The sequence below is a fragment of the Prinia subflava genome, chromosome 7 (genome assembly GCF_021018805.1).
Source record: "Prinia subflava isolate CZ2003 ecotype Zambia chromosome 7, Cam_Psub_1.2, whole genome shotgun sequence".
In the NCBI taxonomy this organism is placed as follows: Eukaryota; Metazoa; Chordata; class Aves; order Passeriformes; family Cisticolidae; genus Prinia; species Prinia subflava.
The window spans coordinates 25,186,125-25,206,236 of record NC_086253.1 but is presented as its reverse complement, the minus strand read 5'-3'; the positions used below and the strand labels follow the sequence as shown (position 1 = coordinate 25,206,236).

The 20,112-nt window shown below is 36.8% G+C and overlaps 1 protein-coding gene across 2 annotated transcripts in view; it reads left to right on the top strand.

Moving 5' to 3' along the window:
* The window catches only part of GABRG1 (gamma-aminobutyric acid type A receptor subunit gamma1), a 58,336-nt gene extending 40,246 nt beyond the window's left edge, over positions 1-18,090 (top strand). For both annotated transcript variants that reach the window (XM_063401872.1, XM_063401873.1), the window contains exons 4-9: positions 1,153-1,373; positions 4,205-4,287; positions 5,490-5,627; positions 5,750-5,902; positions 9,019-9,230; positions 14,071-18,090. In XM_063401872.1, coding sequence (XP_063257942.1) covers positions 1,153-1,373; positions 4,205-4,287; positions 5,490-5,627; positions 5,750-5,902; positions 9,019-9,230; positions 14,071-14,349 — 1,086 coding nt within the window. In that variant the 3' untranslated portion in view covers positions 14,350-18,090. The remainder of the gene's footprint in view (positions 1-1,152; positions 1,374-4,204; positions 4,288-5,489; positions 5,628-5,749; positions 5,903-9,018; positions 9,231-14,070) is intronic.
* Positions 18,091-20,112: the final 2,022 nt, after the last annotated feature.

Genomic DNA, 20,112 nt, shown 5'->3' with positions numbered 1-20,112 from the left:
ACAGAATAGGTTGACTGCACTATGCATTTTTATTCACCAAGTAAACTAGTGCTAACCCCTTTGGCTCAAGCAGGAGTGTGAACACTGTCTCTTCCTCACTTTTGCCTGTCTGTTCAACGTGTAACTGAGAGGTGAACCAGCAACACCAAGTGTTTCAGCCTGGTCTCCAGCTCTTCGCTGCAGGGGAGATGCTGAGTTACCCATGGAAGCATTGATCCCATTGATCCCTCCTGGATCAGCTGTGCAGGAAAAAGCACATCTGCCATCAGGTAGTGAGACTGTTGCCATTGAGGTTGGAGTATGGGCTAGACCTCTGGCAACATGGAGAGCTGCTGCTTTACCCCTTTGTCTGAAGTGCAGAAACAACTGGCTGGATTCTTAAAAAGCAGAATCCTTTTATGCGTCTGTATTGGTCATCCCTCTCAAGTTTTGCTGAGTCAAGAATTATTTCATAAAAAGAGGTTTCCTTTTATTTATTTATTTCATTTTTCACCTTTCTTTTCTGGCCATAAGTCTGCAGAGGAATTTGATTTTCTATTACAGAAGGAGCTTCCTTGAGGCTTTAAAGTGGAATTTCTTCAGGGAAATTTCCTTTCTGATTATGATTATATATGCTTTTGTGTGTATATTGGTAGGTATCCAAGGCAGATGGTAACAGTTCTGCAAACTGTCATGTTTAATTTCCACATATTCATGAATTCTTCATAATCTGAAACTTCTTGAAAAATGTTAAATTGTGACTTGAAAAGTTTGGGGGAAAATACAGAAAATTTGCGTTGTTTGGTCCTTAAAAGATAAAGAGTATCTGTCTTAACAAACATAGTCTAAGCCTGAAGTAGTATGGTTGCCCTTAAATTTCTGTCCAGGGCCCACAGAGGTGATTGTGCTGTGCAGGAACCCCCAAGTTTCTCTCCCATCACGTGTCCTCTTCCTGAAGTGATCAGTGTGTGTCAGGGGAGAGGAGGCAGGGACAGAAGGCTGTGTGCATCTTTTGTCTCTCATTCTGGGTTCACTGGCTGCTGTCTGCTATGCAAATGGTAATACAAAAGAGAATAGAGGAAGTGGCTTCAGATTTATGGATGGGTCAAAAAACAGTTGGCCTGCAGACTTTGGTAAACATAAACATAGATATGGTTGTTTCTCTGTTTTTAGGAATACACTATAGATATCATTTTTGCCCAGACTTGGTATGACAGCCGACTAAAGTTTAACAGCTCAATGAAGGTGCTTATGCTTAATAGCAATATGGTTGGAAAAATTTGGATTCCAGACACTTTCTTCCGGAACTCAAGGAAATCTGATGCTCACTGGATTACAACTCCAAATCGTTTGCTTCGAATATGGAGTGATGGAAGAGTATTATACACACTAAGGTGGGTTTTTGATATTTGGGTGGAAAAAACTCCAAACCCCTGTTATGACCAGGAATATGAAAATAGTGAATACAAATCAAATTCCTGGTATTTTTGTTATGGACCACAGGGATGTGCAAGGAGTTGATTAAACAAGAAAATAAAAAAGGTCATTCAATCATGAAAAAGATGGAATTTGTAGTATTGAAATACAATGCCAAAATAATTGCCTAAAGACAATAGAAGGAGATAGCAAATTTTTATGTTATTTAGGTACAGGCAAGATTAAAAAAAGGGTGTTGTATAGTATATAGCATCATGGTGGTCTGTCGCTAATATATTGCATATACATTATTTTTGTTCTAAATACTTCATAATCTAATTTCCACCATATTATATTCTGTAAGTAAAATATTAAATGCTTCAAATAAAAAAAAAATAAGAAATTTGGTTAAAGCTAAGGCCCAGTCCTGCATGTACTTCTTAACATATTTACACTTGCAAGCTATTAAAATCAACAGATCTGTTCATCCAAAATAGGCATAAGCAAACATGTTGGTGATAATTCTACTTGGCAAATGGAAGATGCCTCTGCTGCTTTTAAGCTTAAGGCTATCTGTACTGATTTTTCACTCACTTTTCAAACAATTCTTGAAAGGCTGTAGTCTACAGAAAATATTTGAGGGTCATTTCTGTCATATTTTTTAAATATGCTGAAAAAAATCTCATAGTAAGTCGGGAGCTGATCAAGAAATATTCTATGCAGAAGATGCCATAAATATGGTTTTGCTCTTAAGAGTTTATTTATTTATTTATTTATCTATTTAAAACATGAAGTGGCATTTTTAATTACTTTCTTCTCAATCATTTATGCTGTGTTCATATGCAGTCTATGTTGCATGAACAATTTATAAATTTTTCCTGTATTTCAAGTAAGAAGAATTAGAATGCATTACAAGGATTCTCTTGGCAGAATTTTTTCGTAGTATGCATCATTTGAGACCATGCAGACATCTCTGAAGAATGCTTTTTAAATGGTTTATTATGCCAGTTGGTGTTTATCAAAGCCTCTAGAGAGCCCCTTCTGTTGACATGCTAATTTTTTTTTTCTTTTTCTAATTAGCAATTGTAAAGTCATACTTGGACTTTACCCTTCCATTGTTCATTCATTTTCAATGCAAAACTTCTCCTAAAGAGATTCAAAATAACAGAAGGAAATAAATATGAGCAAAAAAAAAAAATCATGTGAGCCCTCACAGAGCAATAGGTTAAAGTTACTGTGTCAGAGTATGAGAAATAAGGTGCAATGAGCTGGTAACAGAACAGCAGAGCCGGCTTTCACCCAGCACTGCAACACGCAGTCATCTGTACGGGTGAGGATACGGCCTGAATTTGACCTAAGGTAAAACAACATTGAGAGCTTCATACCTTGCTTATTGGAGGAACAATAATATGATCTGACAGTGCTCCAGGTTCATGGGCTCCCCTGTATCACCACTCTTTCCTTGTCAGTAATTCAGGGGGCAGATGTAATGAAAATGTTAATCAGCCTTACTGAATCTCCTCTGAGGGCAGCCCATGGTCTGTCCAGTGCACCATCACTGATTCCAGATCTAGTTGTGGTGCTTTTAACACAAGGCTCAGCTTGTTTCCTTTTCTTTGAGTGTTTAACTATCCAAAAATTGAAAATGGAAAGTAAATGCAATAAATACATAAATCATACTTGACAAATTTGAAAAGCATATCCTTTTCAAATCCTTCAAAACTTTCAAATGCTTGCTTATCTCATAGTGATGCAAGTATTCTGCTTAAAAGTGTGGGGAAGGGTTTTTCCTCCTCTCTCCCACAGCATATGCTAAGAAATGCATTTTTCCTTATAAACCTTTGGTCAGGTCATAGTGGCAGTTTGTGTAGAATAAATACTTTGTTCAGAGACTTACAAAACTATGTGGCAGCATGTCTCAGAGTCTTTTCCCATCCTTTCTTGTCTAATGTGTAAGCACTGCACACAGTCAAATATGTGAGCACTATGGCAATTTTTCAAGTTGATTCAAGAAGACATTCTGACTTTCTACACAGTGTTGCCAGCAAAGGAGGAGGTATTTTAAATGCAAAGAAGTCAGTTTGGAGTCTAGCCCCTTACTTTGGCTCTCTAGTGAAAGATAGCAGAACTAGGTTTTGCACTTATTGCTTGGAAGTCCTGAGGAAATCTGTGATAACATTCCTAAAAGCTAAAAGAAAGTTATTTAGTTCAGACAATTATGAGTCCTAAACCAGTTCTAAAACTGGTTTATAAGTTATGAATTATTATTATGAATTATTTGAATACCTTAGACATTAAATAAGTAGAAACATAGTCTGCCTTTTCCTATCCAAATACTGTCTTGACCAGAACTGCTTCCATGAGTATAGAGCAAGTCCAATGTCCCCCACAATTCTTATCTTATGTAAAGCCACCAGATACAGCAATACCAACTGCAATTTGATTGATAAATGTGTTCCACAAAAACTCCTTTATGTGCTAGCATAAGCTCCTCCCCCTGTCTTCAGACCCTAGTATTTATCCCTTATTTCTTGTAGAGCTAAAGGATGCCCCCAAATGAAATTTTTGAAATGGCTTGAAATACCGATTGAAACAACACAGATCCTCAAGTTGCATGAAATAATAGTTCCTGTTTTGTTCTTTGGTGCTAAAACTGGATGTTGTTTTTCTTATACACAGGAGGCTATTAATAATATCCATTAATTAGCAAAATTTATTTCTGTGTGTTTTCTTTACTGTGTAGTCTGAAGTGTCTGAATTCTTGAATATAACCTATTTTCTTTTTTTTTTTCTTTCATTTTCTAATTAGGTTGACAATTAATGCCGAATGTTATCTTCAGCTTCATAATTTTCCTATGGATGAACACTCCTGTCCTCTGGAGTTTTCAAGCTGTACGTGGTAAAACACATTTTTGTCCTCTTTACAGGTTGTAAATTTACTTAAATTTTGGCATCAGGAGAGCAAATGTTTACTTTTTAAGGTCTTGTAGTGAAAGAAGGAACTGACCATTCATGTTTTGAGTACATATGTTGCATTATTTAATACACTAGTGAATGAGTTGAATCACATTTATTTTTTGCTTCTTTAAAAATAGTCTTATTGCTTAGGAGCCTAATACACTGCCTATTCCAGTTAATGGGAATACATTGTCCTGGAAAAAACTTTGTTTTCTTATGCCTGCAAGACCTGAAAGCTTTGAATTAGTTCCATGTGGTATACTTAAAAGGAAAAATAAGATATGCCTTCTTCAACCTGCTCCTCTAAATGCTGAATTGGTATAAGAAGTCTTTTTCCTTTCAGGGGGACTTATATGAGCAAAACCACAACCTTCAGGCTCTATTTTTTTAATGCAAATTTTGTTTAAAAAAATCCTGGAGAATTGTGCTATTGTAATCATAAAATCATTAAGATTGGAGATAAACTCTAGGGTGGTCAAGTCCAACCTATGACTGAACACCAACTTCTCAACTAAACCAAAGCACAAAGTGCCACATCCAGTGTTTCTTGAGCACCTCCAGGGATGGTGACTCCACTGTCTCCCTGGGCAGCCTGTTCCAATGCTTCACAACTTTTCAGTGAAGAAATTCTTCCTGGTATCCAGCCTGAACCTCCCCTGATGCAGACATGAGGCCGTGTCCTCTCATCCTGTTGCTAGCTGCATGGGAGAAGAGGCCAGCTCCCATCTTGTTATAGCCTCCTTTCAGGAGGTCTTCCCTAAACCATCAAATTATGTACTAATAAGTGACTGTACTTTTAAGGTCTTTCTGATCATTTAATGATAATGCAATGACATTTACATTTTAATAGTAAAGATTCTGAGCCAGTTTTTGTTACTGGAGTTCAAGAATACAATGTAGATATTTTCTAAACATTTGTATTTAAACAGTTTTCGATTGATCTTACATTTACCTAGGATTAAAATTGAAGCCATAGATTCTGTGGTTAAATTTTAAGTTTATCAGGAGGACTATAGTTGGTCCAAGATCCACTTTATTTTTAGCTCTGGTTTAGTTTATAAGTAACTTCAGAGATCAGAAAACATCCTTTGGTACATTCTATGGCTGAATGTTTGATTTGTTTTGTTTTATTCTAGATGGATATCCCAGAAATGAAATTGAATACAAGTGGAAGAAAACTTCTGTTGAAGTGGCAGATCCAAAATACTGGAGATTGTATCAGTTTGCATTTGTAGGGCTACGAAATACAACTGAAATTTCTCATACCTTGTCTGGTAAGGCAAAGTGTTGACTTTTATTTTATTTTGTGCAATATCTATTTAGACCAAGATTAACAGATGAAGGTACAACCAAAAACCATGTTAGATGTCATATAAATTTTTTTTTTAATTTTTAGGTGATTATATCATTATGACAATATTCTTTGATCTCAGCAGACGTATGGGATATTTTACAATTCAGACATACATTCCTTGTATACTGACAGTTGTTCTTTCATGGGTGTCATTTTGGATCAATAAGGATGCAGTTCCTGCAAGGACTTCTCTGGGTAAGAATGTCTTTTTTTCAGCCTTGAAGGATCTGTTACTCCCAAAGAATACAAATGCACAGCAAGGAGTAAATTAACCACAGTTTATTCCCCTTCAGTTTGTGACCATTGGTCATTCCTTCTCTTGAACTGCAACACTGGCAGTAGGAGAATCCTTCTGTAGTTGCACGGCAGAGTTTAAGGAAGCAATGCTGAGCATGGAAATCCTGATCCAAGCCTTATGGGTCTGCTGTTTTTCACAGAAATACATTTTTTCTTCTTTATGTTTTTTTACCATCTCCAGGGACTGTCATGTGGCAATTATTAGTCTGACACTTAGCGTCATGGAACAAATGAAGTCAGTACTACATGAGCAAAAATGGTGAAAATCTAGTTTAGTTTTTTTTTTTTTTTTTGGTTGGGTTTTTTGTGTTGTTGACATTGGTTTTTTGGTTGTTTTTTTTTTGTTTGTTTGTGTTGGGGGTGTGCTTGTTTGTTTTTTTAATAGAATGATTCAATTATTCTTTTAGACCCAAGATAGGACAGAAAATTTGCAACCAAAACTGTACTTCAAGCAGTTAAATCTATAATACACAAAAACCTGCTTTTACTACAGACAGTACTGAAGTGTGTTGCAAGTTCTAACACAAAGATAATTCTGTGTTGGTGTCATCTTGGCTGACCTGTTTTACAGGGCGTCAGTCTGCTGAGTTTGACTGTTTAGGATTCATGTGCAGCCTTGCAGTAAAGTCGTAGCCCCACATAAAGCCTGATAAACGGGTAGATTGGATTGCACAGGACACAGATTTGAGCTTAGCAGGGACAGATGCTTACAGCAGAACTAGTGACAGCAGCCTGACCTCTTTTGGGAGAAAGGTCAAGAGCTGAAAGTTGTATCTTAAGAAGTTAGAGATGTGAGTTAATTTTCCTCATCAGTTGACATCAGCATTGTGAAAACACCATTCCCACCCTACAAGATCATTCACTACCAGAAGCAGGAGTCTACACTTTAACTCCCTGACTTTCTCACTGAAACTGGACCACCAGCAAGCCTGCCAGATTAAAGCCAAGAGAGAAAGTAAGCAAAAACGAGCGTGGCTCAGTAGCCTGATGAAAAGGTAAGGGAAGAAAATCCAAATCTTAGATCCTAAGCTTTAGTGAAGAGAGTCTAAAGTCTTGAATAAATAAGTGAAAATTGCTTTTGATTGTTTTAGACCTTAATGCAGAAATCTCATCAGGTTTCTTTGACTGACTAATCATTGAACATTGTGGATGTTGACTAGTTACAATATAATAGTTATAACAGGAAAAAAGTGTTCTATTTGTATCCTTCTAATTCTGTATCCAGATTTTTTCTTTTTACCAAGTACTTCTTATATGCCATGAACCTAGAACTCTGTCATGGTTAAGCTGAAGTTTTCAAGCTCTCACTTCAGCAGTACTAGCCTTCATCTACTTGAGATGAAATACGAACATTTGTAATATCTTATTTACAGCTCCCTGCCGGTAACTGAACCCCTTTCTTGTAAACACACAAAAGCCATCACTTGACAGATTGTAGGATGACTTTTCTTGCATGCAAATGTTCTGGAGAAGGAGAAAGAAAGTGCCTGTCAAATAGACACAGTTTTATGGAAAGAGAAATTAGCAAGGAAAGCCAAAACTAAGCAAGGTTTATCACAGCAGGTAGTGGTTTTGCTGTGTAAGGTTTGCTCCTTGTGACAGCCCCCTATGCCTTTCCCATAGCAAAGCAGGCTGGAAAAGTTCATGTCCCTTTTTGTCGTCTCTGAATGGAAGCCGGTACAGGGAATGGTGGGTGCCATTTCCCACCCAGAGGGTGTGCTGGGGTCTGGTGCACTGAAAAGGCTGGACATTTTTCTCTCATATATATTGGAACATCCTGGAAGAATGTGGTTTCCCAGAGCTGAAGATCTGAGGTGATTGCAGATATTTAAATAGTTAGCTATACAGAGAAAAGCCAAATTGATTTTCAAAAGTATCTGGTGGGAGTGAAGCACTTTTGAAGAAATCTGTGGTTATCTGTTTGCTCTTTTAGGCATGTAGTTTCATTACTATCTCTTGGAAAAACACTACTGTTTTCCTTCTGCAGGAACAGTCCATAGTGATCAGTGATTCCATGTTTTGATTTATGAGCCATAGACAGCTTTAGCCTGGTGTACTGCTTTTTTGTTGTTGTTTGTTTTGTTTTTGTTTTTAATAATCTTGTGCATGTAAATAACAAATTATTTGTGTGTCCAAGTATTGCTCTCCAAAGGAAAGGTCACACCTAAATTTTAAACTACTATGTGAAGGGCTTTGCATCTACATGAAGCATCAAATAGAAGAAGAAAGTGTTAACACCTTATGAGTGCTAAACTAATGAAGAGTGGTATAGTTGAGATTTTGAACACATAGCTATTAATGCCAGTTTGTTCTTTTAATTAGCTTGCATATAAGTGAATCAAGGGAAACATTTTCTATTACTTAAGACACAGTGTTGAAAGCATATCTGGTAACTTAGAGAATGAGACCAGAAAGCTGTGAATATCATCAATTTGATCTTCTGTGTCTTCTTCAGAAGCAGACAATTGGAAACATTGTTGCATTTTATTTAACCAAAGTGCCAACAAAACATTATTCATTTTTCATGTGTTTACCAAAAGCTTGAAATCATTGATAAATAATACACCTTTTATTCCTGAATGCATTCCTTTTAACATTTTAATCTTTCAAGCTGGGGGACTTCCTTGTGCTTATAAAATTTGTGTGCTTATTTGTACCTGTTTTTCTACTGTATTTATGTGTATATATATTATGCCAGATTTATAAAATTTCACGAACTTAGTGTCATTGTTTATTCAGTGTATATTAAAAATAGGAGGGATCTAAAGGGAAGGTGAAATGTGCTGTTTTCTCTATGATCCCTTGGAGGCTGCTGCCTCCTTAGGGATAGATTCTCGCCATAGCACATGGATGTAATCAGTGGTGACCCACTGACCTCTCCTGTGGGTCAGTTCTTATGCGACTCATAAATGAATTAAGAGCTAATATGATGACTTTTTTTGGTGACAATATGATTTCATTATCTATAAATTTTCCTCTTTCTGTCTTTTTTTCTTTCTTTCTTTTCCAAAAAGGGATCACGACGGTGCTGACCATGACAACACTGAGTACAATTGCCAGGAAGTCACTCCCAAAGGTTTCCTATGTCACAGCAATGGACCTTTTTGTTTCAGTTTGCTTTATTTTTGTGTTTGCTGCCTTGATGGAATATGGCACCTTACACTACTTTACCGGCAACAAAAAAGGGGACAAAGGAAAAGAAAAGAAGGCAAAATCTAAGCCATCAGTAAGTTCAGTCAAACAAGAAAAAAAAAAAATAAATACAGAGTGGTTTTTACTGTAGCATTCATTTTGAAAGACTGCTTCTTAGGTAGAAAAGCTAAGATAGCTTTCAAAGATAATTAACACTAATATTTATTTTGTCATTTTGCTGCAGCTGGGGGCTTGTACTAATTTTGTGTAAATACAGCTAGTGAACAAAGGGTTTGGATGATTGCATATATGTGAATGAGGACACATGAGCGTAAGGTGGAGGGTGGTTTGATATAATATTCCATGCCCTTGGTGCTTCTAGAGCTGTCCATGAAGTGTGTGCCCACAGACATGGTTCTGTAGGGGCCCAGTGCTTCTGAAAACAGCACCTGGCAGAGAACCACAGCTCAAACTGTAGCAGTAAAGACAATGTGAATGGACTGAAGGTATGAGGATTTCTTTGGATCTGCATCACCTGACTTATGTCTTACAAAGCTTTGCAAAGGGAAAAAAAAAAGCTTATTATTGGCCAGTATTCTGAATCCCACTACAGGAAATTCTATCTTAACTAATTTCTAAATTGGCTTCCATGTTTCTTTCTGGTTAAATAAACCTTCTGCTTTTAAAGTTTTTTGTGGTGAAGCTCCACACATCTCAGGATCAAGCATTGTTCAGTTTTGAGCGGCTTTTGGTTTGTGTAGTAAGAATACTGTAATTTCCAAAGAATTTATTGTTGGAAGTCAGTACAAATATTTAAAGGTAGTCTTTAAAGTAGGAAAACATTGGAGAGGATAAGAGGAAGAAAAATGTTATAAAGCCCCTTTCCAAATCATCTCATCAAAAGATGCAGGAGCATACCTGAACTACAGCAGTAGTTGCAGTTACCTTTTCTGGATGACAGCTGAATACCAGCTCTGTATGAGGTGAAACAGAAATTGATATGAAATTACAGAAGTAATTGCAGATATGGAAGTGCAGAAATCCTGTTATGAACCATATCCATTCTGCAACTCAGGTCAGCAAGGACTGGTGCCCCCATTCTGAGCAGCAGTGCTGTGGGCCTCTCTCTTGTGGGGGCACTGCCAGGCTGTTGGGGCTTGATAGCAGGGAAAGGAGAGCCTTAGGATTCACTTGGTGAGCTGGTCCAGGGGGATTTAGGACAAGGCTAGTGGTGAAGTGTTAATACTTCCATGTGCTGCCTTGGTCAGACGTCACTCTTATCCTCAGAGAATCCTGCACAGCCAGGAAAACTGGAACATGGAAACATCAAACATTTGTTTCTTCCTGTTAGTGGTAGAAACAAATGTGGGCACAACAGCAGGGGCAGAATGCAGTCCTTGGCAAAGGCCACAGCTGAGTTATGAGGGAGGGTAAAAGATAACAGAGGATGTGGGGGTGTCCCAATTTCAGCACAGCAGATTCAATTTCAGGTTGCTGCTGCAGCGAGGTCTCAGCAAGGCTTAGTGAACAGGGAGCTGAGTAGCTCTGCGCCTGACATGCACAATGCAGAGGAGGCAAAGATATCAGGAAATGCTGCTTTATTCAAACCAGGCAGATATTAAAGATCAACTGCTGACAAATCCAAAGACACTGAAGTAGTTTGCAAGTGTGCTCTATTGAATGAAATAATGACACTTTGCAGAATCTGTTCACACATCACCCATGTGTGCAATAATCTGTCAAGTGCTTTGAGATTTTCAGTGCATATGAAAATTTTAAATGTAGAATAATGATGAGATAGAAACTATGAAACTTACTGAATAAATAGCTGGAATTTGCAGTAAGATTAAAATTAGCAATATAATACTAAAAATACTGTTCAATTGTGTTTTTCTGTGTTCTTAAATGATGCCTTTTGTTTCTAAGAAGTTGAAAAAAGAAATCCTTTTGCACAGAATTCTTTAAACATGTTATGGCTATAAGACCATTAAGACTATAAAAAATAAAGAAATTACACTAAAAAAAGGGAGAATTAAGTTTAATATACTTAGATGCAAGGATTTGAATTTGTTCGGAGTTTTTCTGGTGATGTTTTATAAAAAGCTGTGACTTTTCTTGCTCCAAATAAGTAAAGAAGGCATCTAATTAGTTCATGGGAAGTCATACCATTGCAAGTCCTTTTTATATTTTTTTCCTTTTCTTTTTCCCCTTTATTTTTGTCAAAGACTATTAATTCTTTTTGTCTTGTAGTTATGGATGTGTAAATCGAAAAAACAATTTAATTATAAAAGTCAGTTTAATTCCTTCTGAAAACTCATTTACAAGTGTTTTTTTCCTTGGGAAACTTGCCTTGCATAGATATACTATTTCTATTGCAAAATGCAATAAATGGCTACTATTCCAGGAACTGATGTCAATAAGCCACAATAAATGATCTTGTGAAAAAAAAAAATGGTGAGATTTTACAAATGATTACAGCAGTTTGATCTTAGAAAATATGTACTGGCATAATTCAAGAAAGGTAATATGAATTGGCTTATGCAAATCCACATTAGTAAGGATAATAAGTTTGGACAGGAGAGATTAAACGTAATTAGTTGTGGATCTTGTTCTGATCATCATTTCACCTGAAATGAATGTATCACCTGTGCCATGATCTCCACAGAAAATGGCTTTCTTTTGTGCTTGTATTAGTGTTATTGCAGAATAATTGGGGTTTGATCCTATCAGAGTGTATTATAAATGAGCTCACAATAAACCGAGTTTTATCTACAATTTCAGTAGGCAAAGCCATAAAAATCAACATGTACTTCTATATCTACATGTTGTAGGTGTTCGGTTTTTTTTTGGTTTTTTTGGGTTTTTTTTTTCAGTTTCTGTCAATTTATACAAAGGCATTTTCTTGTGAGGTGTTGGCGTTTTTTCCTCTTTTCCCTCACATTGCCTCTGGTACAAATCTTATGTATTTCCTGTAGGTAGTTAAGCCTACAGGATGACTGTATCTGCCTTTCCCAAGCCACCTCTTCAAACCTGTAATTCAGCATCCACCTCCAGTCTGTGTTGGTGATGTGAACAGTGGAAAGCTGCATTGTAATTTTTTTCCTTCTCCCGTGGTGTTTCTGTGTTGAGGATTCCTGTTTTACCCCACTGGTAGAAACAACTCGTGACATAAATCTTACATGGGGAAAGCCAACAGTGAGAAAATTTTTGTAAATCCAGAGTAGGTGTGAATCAGAAATAGGCATCTTTCCCTGTTTATCTTCAGCAGAATAAAGATTTTTTTTCCTAAGTTCAAAAATGATTGAGCTTATTTTTCATGTTTTATAAAAATAAGCCCTCTTTGCAATGCCTCAAATTAGGATAGAAGTGTGTAACTCCTGTTTCTTAGTATTTTCAGTGTTTTATCATAACTGAAAAGAATAATGAGGTCCTTTAGGATGATAATTAGCTCCCTAGGTCATCATTTATAATAAATTTTGAACAGCAGTCTGTGTGAAACTTTCTTTGGAAAAGATACTTATTAAATAAAGCTATTTGAAAACATGGTGGATACTGCTCTGCATTAACACCATCCCTTGGGATATTGGTAAAATGTCCCTGAAGTGAAAGAATGTCACCTTAACAATATATAGAGCTCTGCGTACTGGCCAAAGTAATTCCCAGGAAGTGGGACAACAGGGCTTTAAAGCATAACAGGAAGCTAAATGATGGCTTCCCACTTTCCATATTTTTTCATGTGTTTTCATTGCCTATCATGTATAATTGGTTAAGAGAGCTTAAATATCCAGTTAGATATTCTCACTGCTTCCTTTCCTGCTGTTCTATGTCCTTACATGACAAAATATGAAGAATGTAGAAAAGGGAGAACACAATATAAGAGTAGTGTTAATGGAATCCTTCTCTTAGGTCTAAGGATTTCAGAAGAGATACCAAATGTGGGGTGGGGTAAGTTGAAAGAGGATTATGAAATAGTTTAAAACAGCCATGAGATTTAGAAAGAGAAGATAAAGGACAGATGAAGAAAGAGAATATATTTTGAAGCACTCACAGGAAAACAAGGATGAGTAAAAAACTGTGGAGAAACAAAGGAATAAAAGGGGGAAAGGTGGGTCATGTTAGAGTAAGTAAAAGAAAGGTGGAAAGGCAAAAGCCAGAGGGAATAGCAAACACTATATTTACTAGGCAATAAACCACCCAGATTTTTTCAATGAGAATTATTAACATATATTACACTGAGTTCTTATCAGATACAAGAAGGTTGTTATGAGCACAGAAAATGAAGGAAAGAAATAAGAGCTGAATTAATCAGTGACTTGAGTGGCATTCTCCTAAGGAGTCATGTCTTGGATTCTAGAGGGGCTGTAATGTTTAGGGATTTAACATCTGAGGGCTAGATGGTGTAGCCTGGCCTTACATGTCTCAGTCTGTTAAACTACACCAGTGATGCTGTGCTAAACCCCGTAGCTTTTTAATTTTTGTGAACATGTAGCTTCCAGAAACACATCCAGTCTCCTTGTAAAGACTCCAGAAGATGGGAACACCATCATTCATTTGTTAGTGATGATTATAGCCTGCTTATGGACTCGGCTGTGACCCAGTTGTCAGGAAGTGACTGACTTCAAAATGTTTGTCTGTGTCGTGTGGATGGGATCAGCTAACCCTGTCTGTGTAACTAATTATCTGCTATTCCCAAATCCCAGCAAAACCCAGTTTTCACTGTGACAGGTGAAAGTCATTCATGATCTTTTACCTGCATGCGCTAATCACATACAGCAGTTCATCACTTTCTAAGCGCTCCAAACTGTTTTCTTTAATATAAGAACTTTTGTATATCGTACTGAAGGTGTTTATATTGCCAAGAAAACCCTATGGAATTATTTAATGTGAGGATAAAAACACACAAAACTATATTTCCCTTTTTTTTTTTTCTTAAGAAACCTCCTGCACTTGCTGTTCGACCTGGATCAACACTAATTCCAATTAATAACATTAATCATCTCCCTGAACGTGATGATGATTATGGATATGAGTGCCTAGAAGGAAAAGACTGTGCTAGTTTCTTTTGTTGTTTTGAAGACTGCCGCACAGGATCTTGGCGAGAAGGAAGAATACACATCCGTATAGCAAAAATTGACTCCTATTCTCGGATCTTCTTTCCGACTGCCTTTGCATTGTTCAATCTTGTTTACTGGATTGGCTATCTTTATCTGTAAATTTCAGAGGTTTGACAAACTCAGAAAAAAATATTAATTGAACAGTCATTAATACTTTTAACTGAGCAAAGATTAGAGCTGGTCCAAAATGACTCAAATTGTTTGTATGCTTTAAAAATTTGAAACAATGAGAGGAAATATGATGATGTAGTCTCCCTCTTGTGATCAGCTGTAGAACTGATACTGGTATTTTGAAGAGAACATTTTAAAAAATATCTCTAAGATTTATCTGTCCTGAGCACACATACATACATTTTTTTTCCAGCTCTAAGAAAATGCAGAATCACAGGCTATTTAACTGGACCATCCTACATAAGCTCTCAATTTTAATCCTAAATGATAATGCAGAAGGATTTTGTAGCATCTCTTACACCTTTACAAAGAAAGCCTTAATTAAATAGGATTAGTTACTCTCATCCATTTCATCCATAAGGTGATGATTTTTTAATCCCTATTTTTAAAAAGTTGAAATGTAACATTTCTCTTTTCAATCAGCCATTTGTTCTCTCCAGTATGTTAAAAAGTGTGATTAGATGATAATTAATCAATTCAGATTTATACAGAATGCAGATATTCTGTCTGCAGAATGGATGGATATATCAAAACACCTAAGAGTAATTCTGAGCTTGTCTTATCCTGACCATGGATACAGACCTTTGGCTTTCAACCTTAGATTGCATTTATATCTGTGCTCCATTTCCTGTTACTTCAATGTTGTGAGTTCCCTGAAGTTGTCCACGAGGTCTACAGCTTTCAGAAATTCTTATCCAGCTGCCATTGCTTGTTCATTTCATGGAAAACAAGACTGATGTTGGCCAAGATTCTGGCCATTAAGCATAATGATCTTCACATACTCAGTGTTGGAGAAAAAGTCATAACCCTACTTTGGGAAGAATTTGTATCAATAGAATTTGGAAGGCCTGTAACAGTGCTATAGCCATTGTACTCAAAGTCACTGTGTTAAATTCCCAGTCCTACGAGTGCAGTGTGTGACCTGCTCCACTTTGCACACAGCAGGGTTCTGTGGATTCGGTTTGTTACTGCACATGCTGCTCACTGAGCCAAAGCCAAGTGGTATTAATGTATTGAACGTGTGGTATGGATTGCTGGGGAATTACCTGCTTGGTATTTGTTTTTTTCTAATGGAAAAGACGTGTTATGGAGGGGGAGTTAACATAATCCTTATGCATTGCAGAACCTTCTCCAAGATAGGATACATTTCCCCAAAATCATAGCACCAGTTCTCCATCCTCTCTGTGGAGAGCTTTGGTAGAAATCCTTCAGTAGTTGTCTTTCTGGAGTGACTTCTTGGTGTGGACTGCTGCTGGCTGGAAGCATTTGGTATCTCCTTTCTATTTTAAATCCATTGTCTTCATTATGGAAAAGTACAGTCTTTCCTCCTTTCTCATAAAGTAACTGGTCTCAAGTGAGCTTGCAAAAATCACTGTAAAATTAAGATATGCTTTAAGTAAAAGTCAGCATTACACAGAAGACCTTACAGATATTTAAAGAGGATTAATGGGATTAGCATTTGGCTGTAGGTAAGGATGTTCAGTACTAAAGATAAAGACATGATTAATAGCTAAGAATAGAAAATGTTACATGAAGGGCTCCCCCTACCCCCCCAATATTTCTGTTGAATATCCTCCCTCCTCTGAATTTCTTGGAAAGGATTACTGTTTTTATAGTCTAGTTGGTACTAGACATAGTAAAATATGATATACAATACACATTTCAGAGGAAGTGTTACTCCAGTGTTGAGCTCCAATGTTCTCTATTAGAGAATGTGGGATTATGTGCAGTTGTACTGGAAAGAAGTGTGACAGAAGATCCAGTTTTAATTAAATTGGACTTTATTTCAGTATTTAGCTGATGAAACATAGGAGTTGCTGAGAGAATGTGAAAGCCCAGGTGATGAGATGGCATTATTTGTGACCTTTCTGAGAACCAAGCTCTTCTGACTGTTGGACTGAGCGTAGAAGTGCAATATCATTAACAACACTGATCTGCTATAATTTATTGTTTTTTTAGAGTCTCATTTTCATAAAATGTTCAGTCCAAAAGAAACATGTCAGTTTTAGTTCCATAATGTAGGTTGATGCTTGTTGGCAGCATGCTGAACACATTTCTCTGTAGGAGGGATGAAGGTGGCTTCAGCAGTATGTTGGTAATGTGCATGAAAACCAGTCAGCTTGCTGTACAATGCAAGGCCCAGATTTAGTGAGTTCCTGAGTTTCATTAATTCACCTTTAAACAAAGGAAACTTAAAAGAAGTTGGCACTTCACGAGAGGAAATAAAAATTTCACAACCTGCTCTCCTCTGGCTCATCTAGTTAGCTTTTTCTATTCATGTGGTCGTCAGTTGCCAATCAGCCTTCTGTGACTGAATTGGAGAACAGAAAACATTCAGAATTGGCAAGGGATGGATAAGAAGTCTTTCATCTCTAATTTCTATGGAACAATGCAATGGAGTATTAAACCTATTGAATGTTATGGCTGTTTGGGTTATGGATACTCTGGCTTCTGTCTGTTGACAAACTTTTCTGTGTACTTAATTTGTTTCTGATGAAATAATTTTAGTTTCTCATAATACTATGACTGCAAATAGGAATGAGAATGCAGTGAACTGTAACATGGCATGTAATAAATGTGTTATTTTACGCCTATGTATTTTCTTTCTAATCTGGATATAAACACTTGATTTCAAGAAATCTGAGTGATATTTTAGAAAATGGCAAGAAACAGACAGTATAAATAATTGGAGTTAGATGCTGCAGTCATTTTCCAAACTTACCTGGATAAAAAGTTTGTTTACTCTTACCTGGGATCACATTTTTTGGGAGTCATATTATTCTGACCATCACTGCATAAGCACACACTTAAACATATTCCTAATTAGTACTGTTACTAGACCAGAATTCAGAAAAAAGAATGCTTAGGTATTGTCATAAAGAGTGATGCTATCATGAATTGATGCTGTTAACATATACTTCATTTACACTAATTTCAATAATGAATGTTCAGTAGCTCAAATAATTGAACATTAAGGATGTGAGCCAGAGCCTTTTCAATAAGAGGTTTTCTCATTGAAAGAGAGGGACATAAGAGGAGAAATTGCTGTAAAGGCAAAAATGTAATAAAATAAAGTGGAAATAAAATAAAGTGGAAAAATTCTGGGAAAACTGTTTTATACTACACCTATCTTTGGCATCTCTTGAAATGTATTTTTCAAAAAAGAGACTTTTCCTTGCTATTTCTGTATTAGCGTTTACCACTTGTCTGTTTTAGTAGTGAGGTCATTGTGTTATTTTTTGGTAAGGTTCTGTCTATGATTGTACCTCACTGATCTTCAGTGCATGTCTTCTGGGTCTGAGTGGATCTGTTTTATGTAGTGGCAGTGCAACCAAAGCATGAACTCTGGGTAACGTATTTTGTATTCACACGTTGATGTGCTTCAAAGACTTTAACCTTATCTGGTTTTCTGGAGTCAGAGATATAGGATTGTGTAAGACTTTGAAGGAGAATCACCTCCAATAGTATTTTTATAACTTTCTGTTCTTAATTTGGTATGGTAGTAAAACATTTGTTTAAAATTGATATATGAACTGTGCTTTGTAATTTGTGCACACCTTACAATTGAAAGCTAACAGGAGGAGTCTGGATCTTGATATCTATCTGCCTAAAGTAAGATGTGTTTTATTTAATTGTATCAGTCATAATTTCTGTCTACTGTTTCCAAATAGCTGAGAACTAGTGTAAATACATTTTTCTGTTAGTATAATTATTTTTTTAGAATTCCTTGTAATTTCTCTCAGTTATAACTTAAATGTGATCTTTCATGTTTATGAAATAATATTGTATTTTTTAGTCATTATAATAGATACAGAAGATAGAAACTAACGTAGATGAAAAATACAAAGCCAGGAATCAGAAAGAATTACTGTGCTGCTGTTCCTGAAAAAGCTCAGTGGATGTTTACATGCCTCATGAATGTGCTGAAGGGGAAGACTGACTCACAGGGAGAGGTAGAATAATCTCCAGACTGTAGAAAAGGCTTTTGCATTAGTTCATGCCATGGATTTGCTACACAAGTGGATCAAACGGAGGAAAGGAATAGATCTACCATCCCTTTTTCAGGGATCTGTTTCTGCTTCATTTCTGTCAGCAACAGCAGTTCTAATGCTTTAGATAAAACAAAACCTGAAAAAATATCTTTATTTTACTCTTAGTTAATATTTCACACAGATGGGTGGCATCATCTGACTGAACACACAAGATTATGAGCAAGTTTTTCTCCAAGACAGGTGGTGGGAGTTTGCAGCTGGAGGCTGAAGGATGGCTTCTTGTGATGGGCATTATTCATTCAGCTGAGAATCTGCACTGAAAACTGGTGGGAGGAAAGGAAACAATGGTGTGAGGGACAGATTGATGGTGACACTGATCAGAATCAAGTTACATGGATCTGAGTGACGTATATTATGTTCATAGGTTTCTCACTGGTACTTGTGATAATGCCCTTGATTTCCTTGCAACATAGTTAAATATTTTTAATGTTTTAAATAAAAAGGAAAATATTGTGAATATCCTATACATTAACTACAGACTGAATGAGCAATGGAAAGTTATCTTAAGTGAACATTCTGATGAAATGTCAGAGAGAAAAAAGAGATCAGGTTAAATAATTTTTTTTAATCTCCATTTATTGTTAGAGATAAAACCAATTTTAAAATTACTAAGTATTAATTACTGCAGTAGGCACTGGGAAAGTCCTGGTACCCGGTATAAACTGCTTTTAGTCCCCTCAAGGGCTGAAATATTTGGGAATAGAAATCTGACTCAGACTGCACTCAGTTATCATCCCCTATTTCCATCAGGCAGGGAGAAAGATGAATTGTGATTATGCCAGACATGAAGTAGGATTGCTGGGGTGCTCCAGGGAGGTTGGTTTTTGGTTAAAAGGAAGGATCATTTCTGCCTGAGACTGTAATTTGAAACATTCTTCCCTCAGAAGATGTCTCTGTGCTGTGACTTCCACGATGATGGCAAAGCATCTCTGCATTTAAAGTTTATCTTTGCACAAGAGCAGTTTCACTGAATTGGCTATCCTGCTGTGAGGCATGGAGGTATGATACCCTGTGTGGCATGGGAGAGTTTTGGTGGCACTCCTGGGCAAGATGTTTAAGTCTTGTCAGAGGCATAAGTCACAGTTGTGTTTTGGGTGCTATGATGCTAGTGAAAAGGCAGGGAATAAACTTTTGATTTTACTCACTAGTAAAGCTCAGTGGGAAAGCTGGAGGGGTGATGAAGGTTTAGCAGAAATCTCAGATGGCCCTTGGAGACAGGAGATGGGCTGAAACTGAAGCAGACTAATTGATGCAGCCCTTTTTACCACAGATGGGTACTGTTCACTAGGAATATATAGATTCTGAAACAACTGTGAAAGCCTCATGATATTTTAAAGGGAAAAAAAACCCTGTAAAATTCTTATTCCCCTTCTCAATGACAAATCTTACTTTGCCTGCAGATTTTGCTTAAGGTACATCAACCTCACTTAAGCTGCATGAGGAGAGTCATGGGGTATGTAAGACAGAAGACCTGTACACTCTTCTACCTTGTTCTTTCTCAGTTCCTTTTCTTAGTCAAGAAAAGAGGTTCAGAAGGGTAGGTGTATGGCATGTGTAAATGAGGACAATTTTTCTACTGACAACAATTTTTCTACTGAGTCCCACTGACAGGATCAAGAGGGATGAGACTGCTTACAGT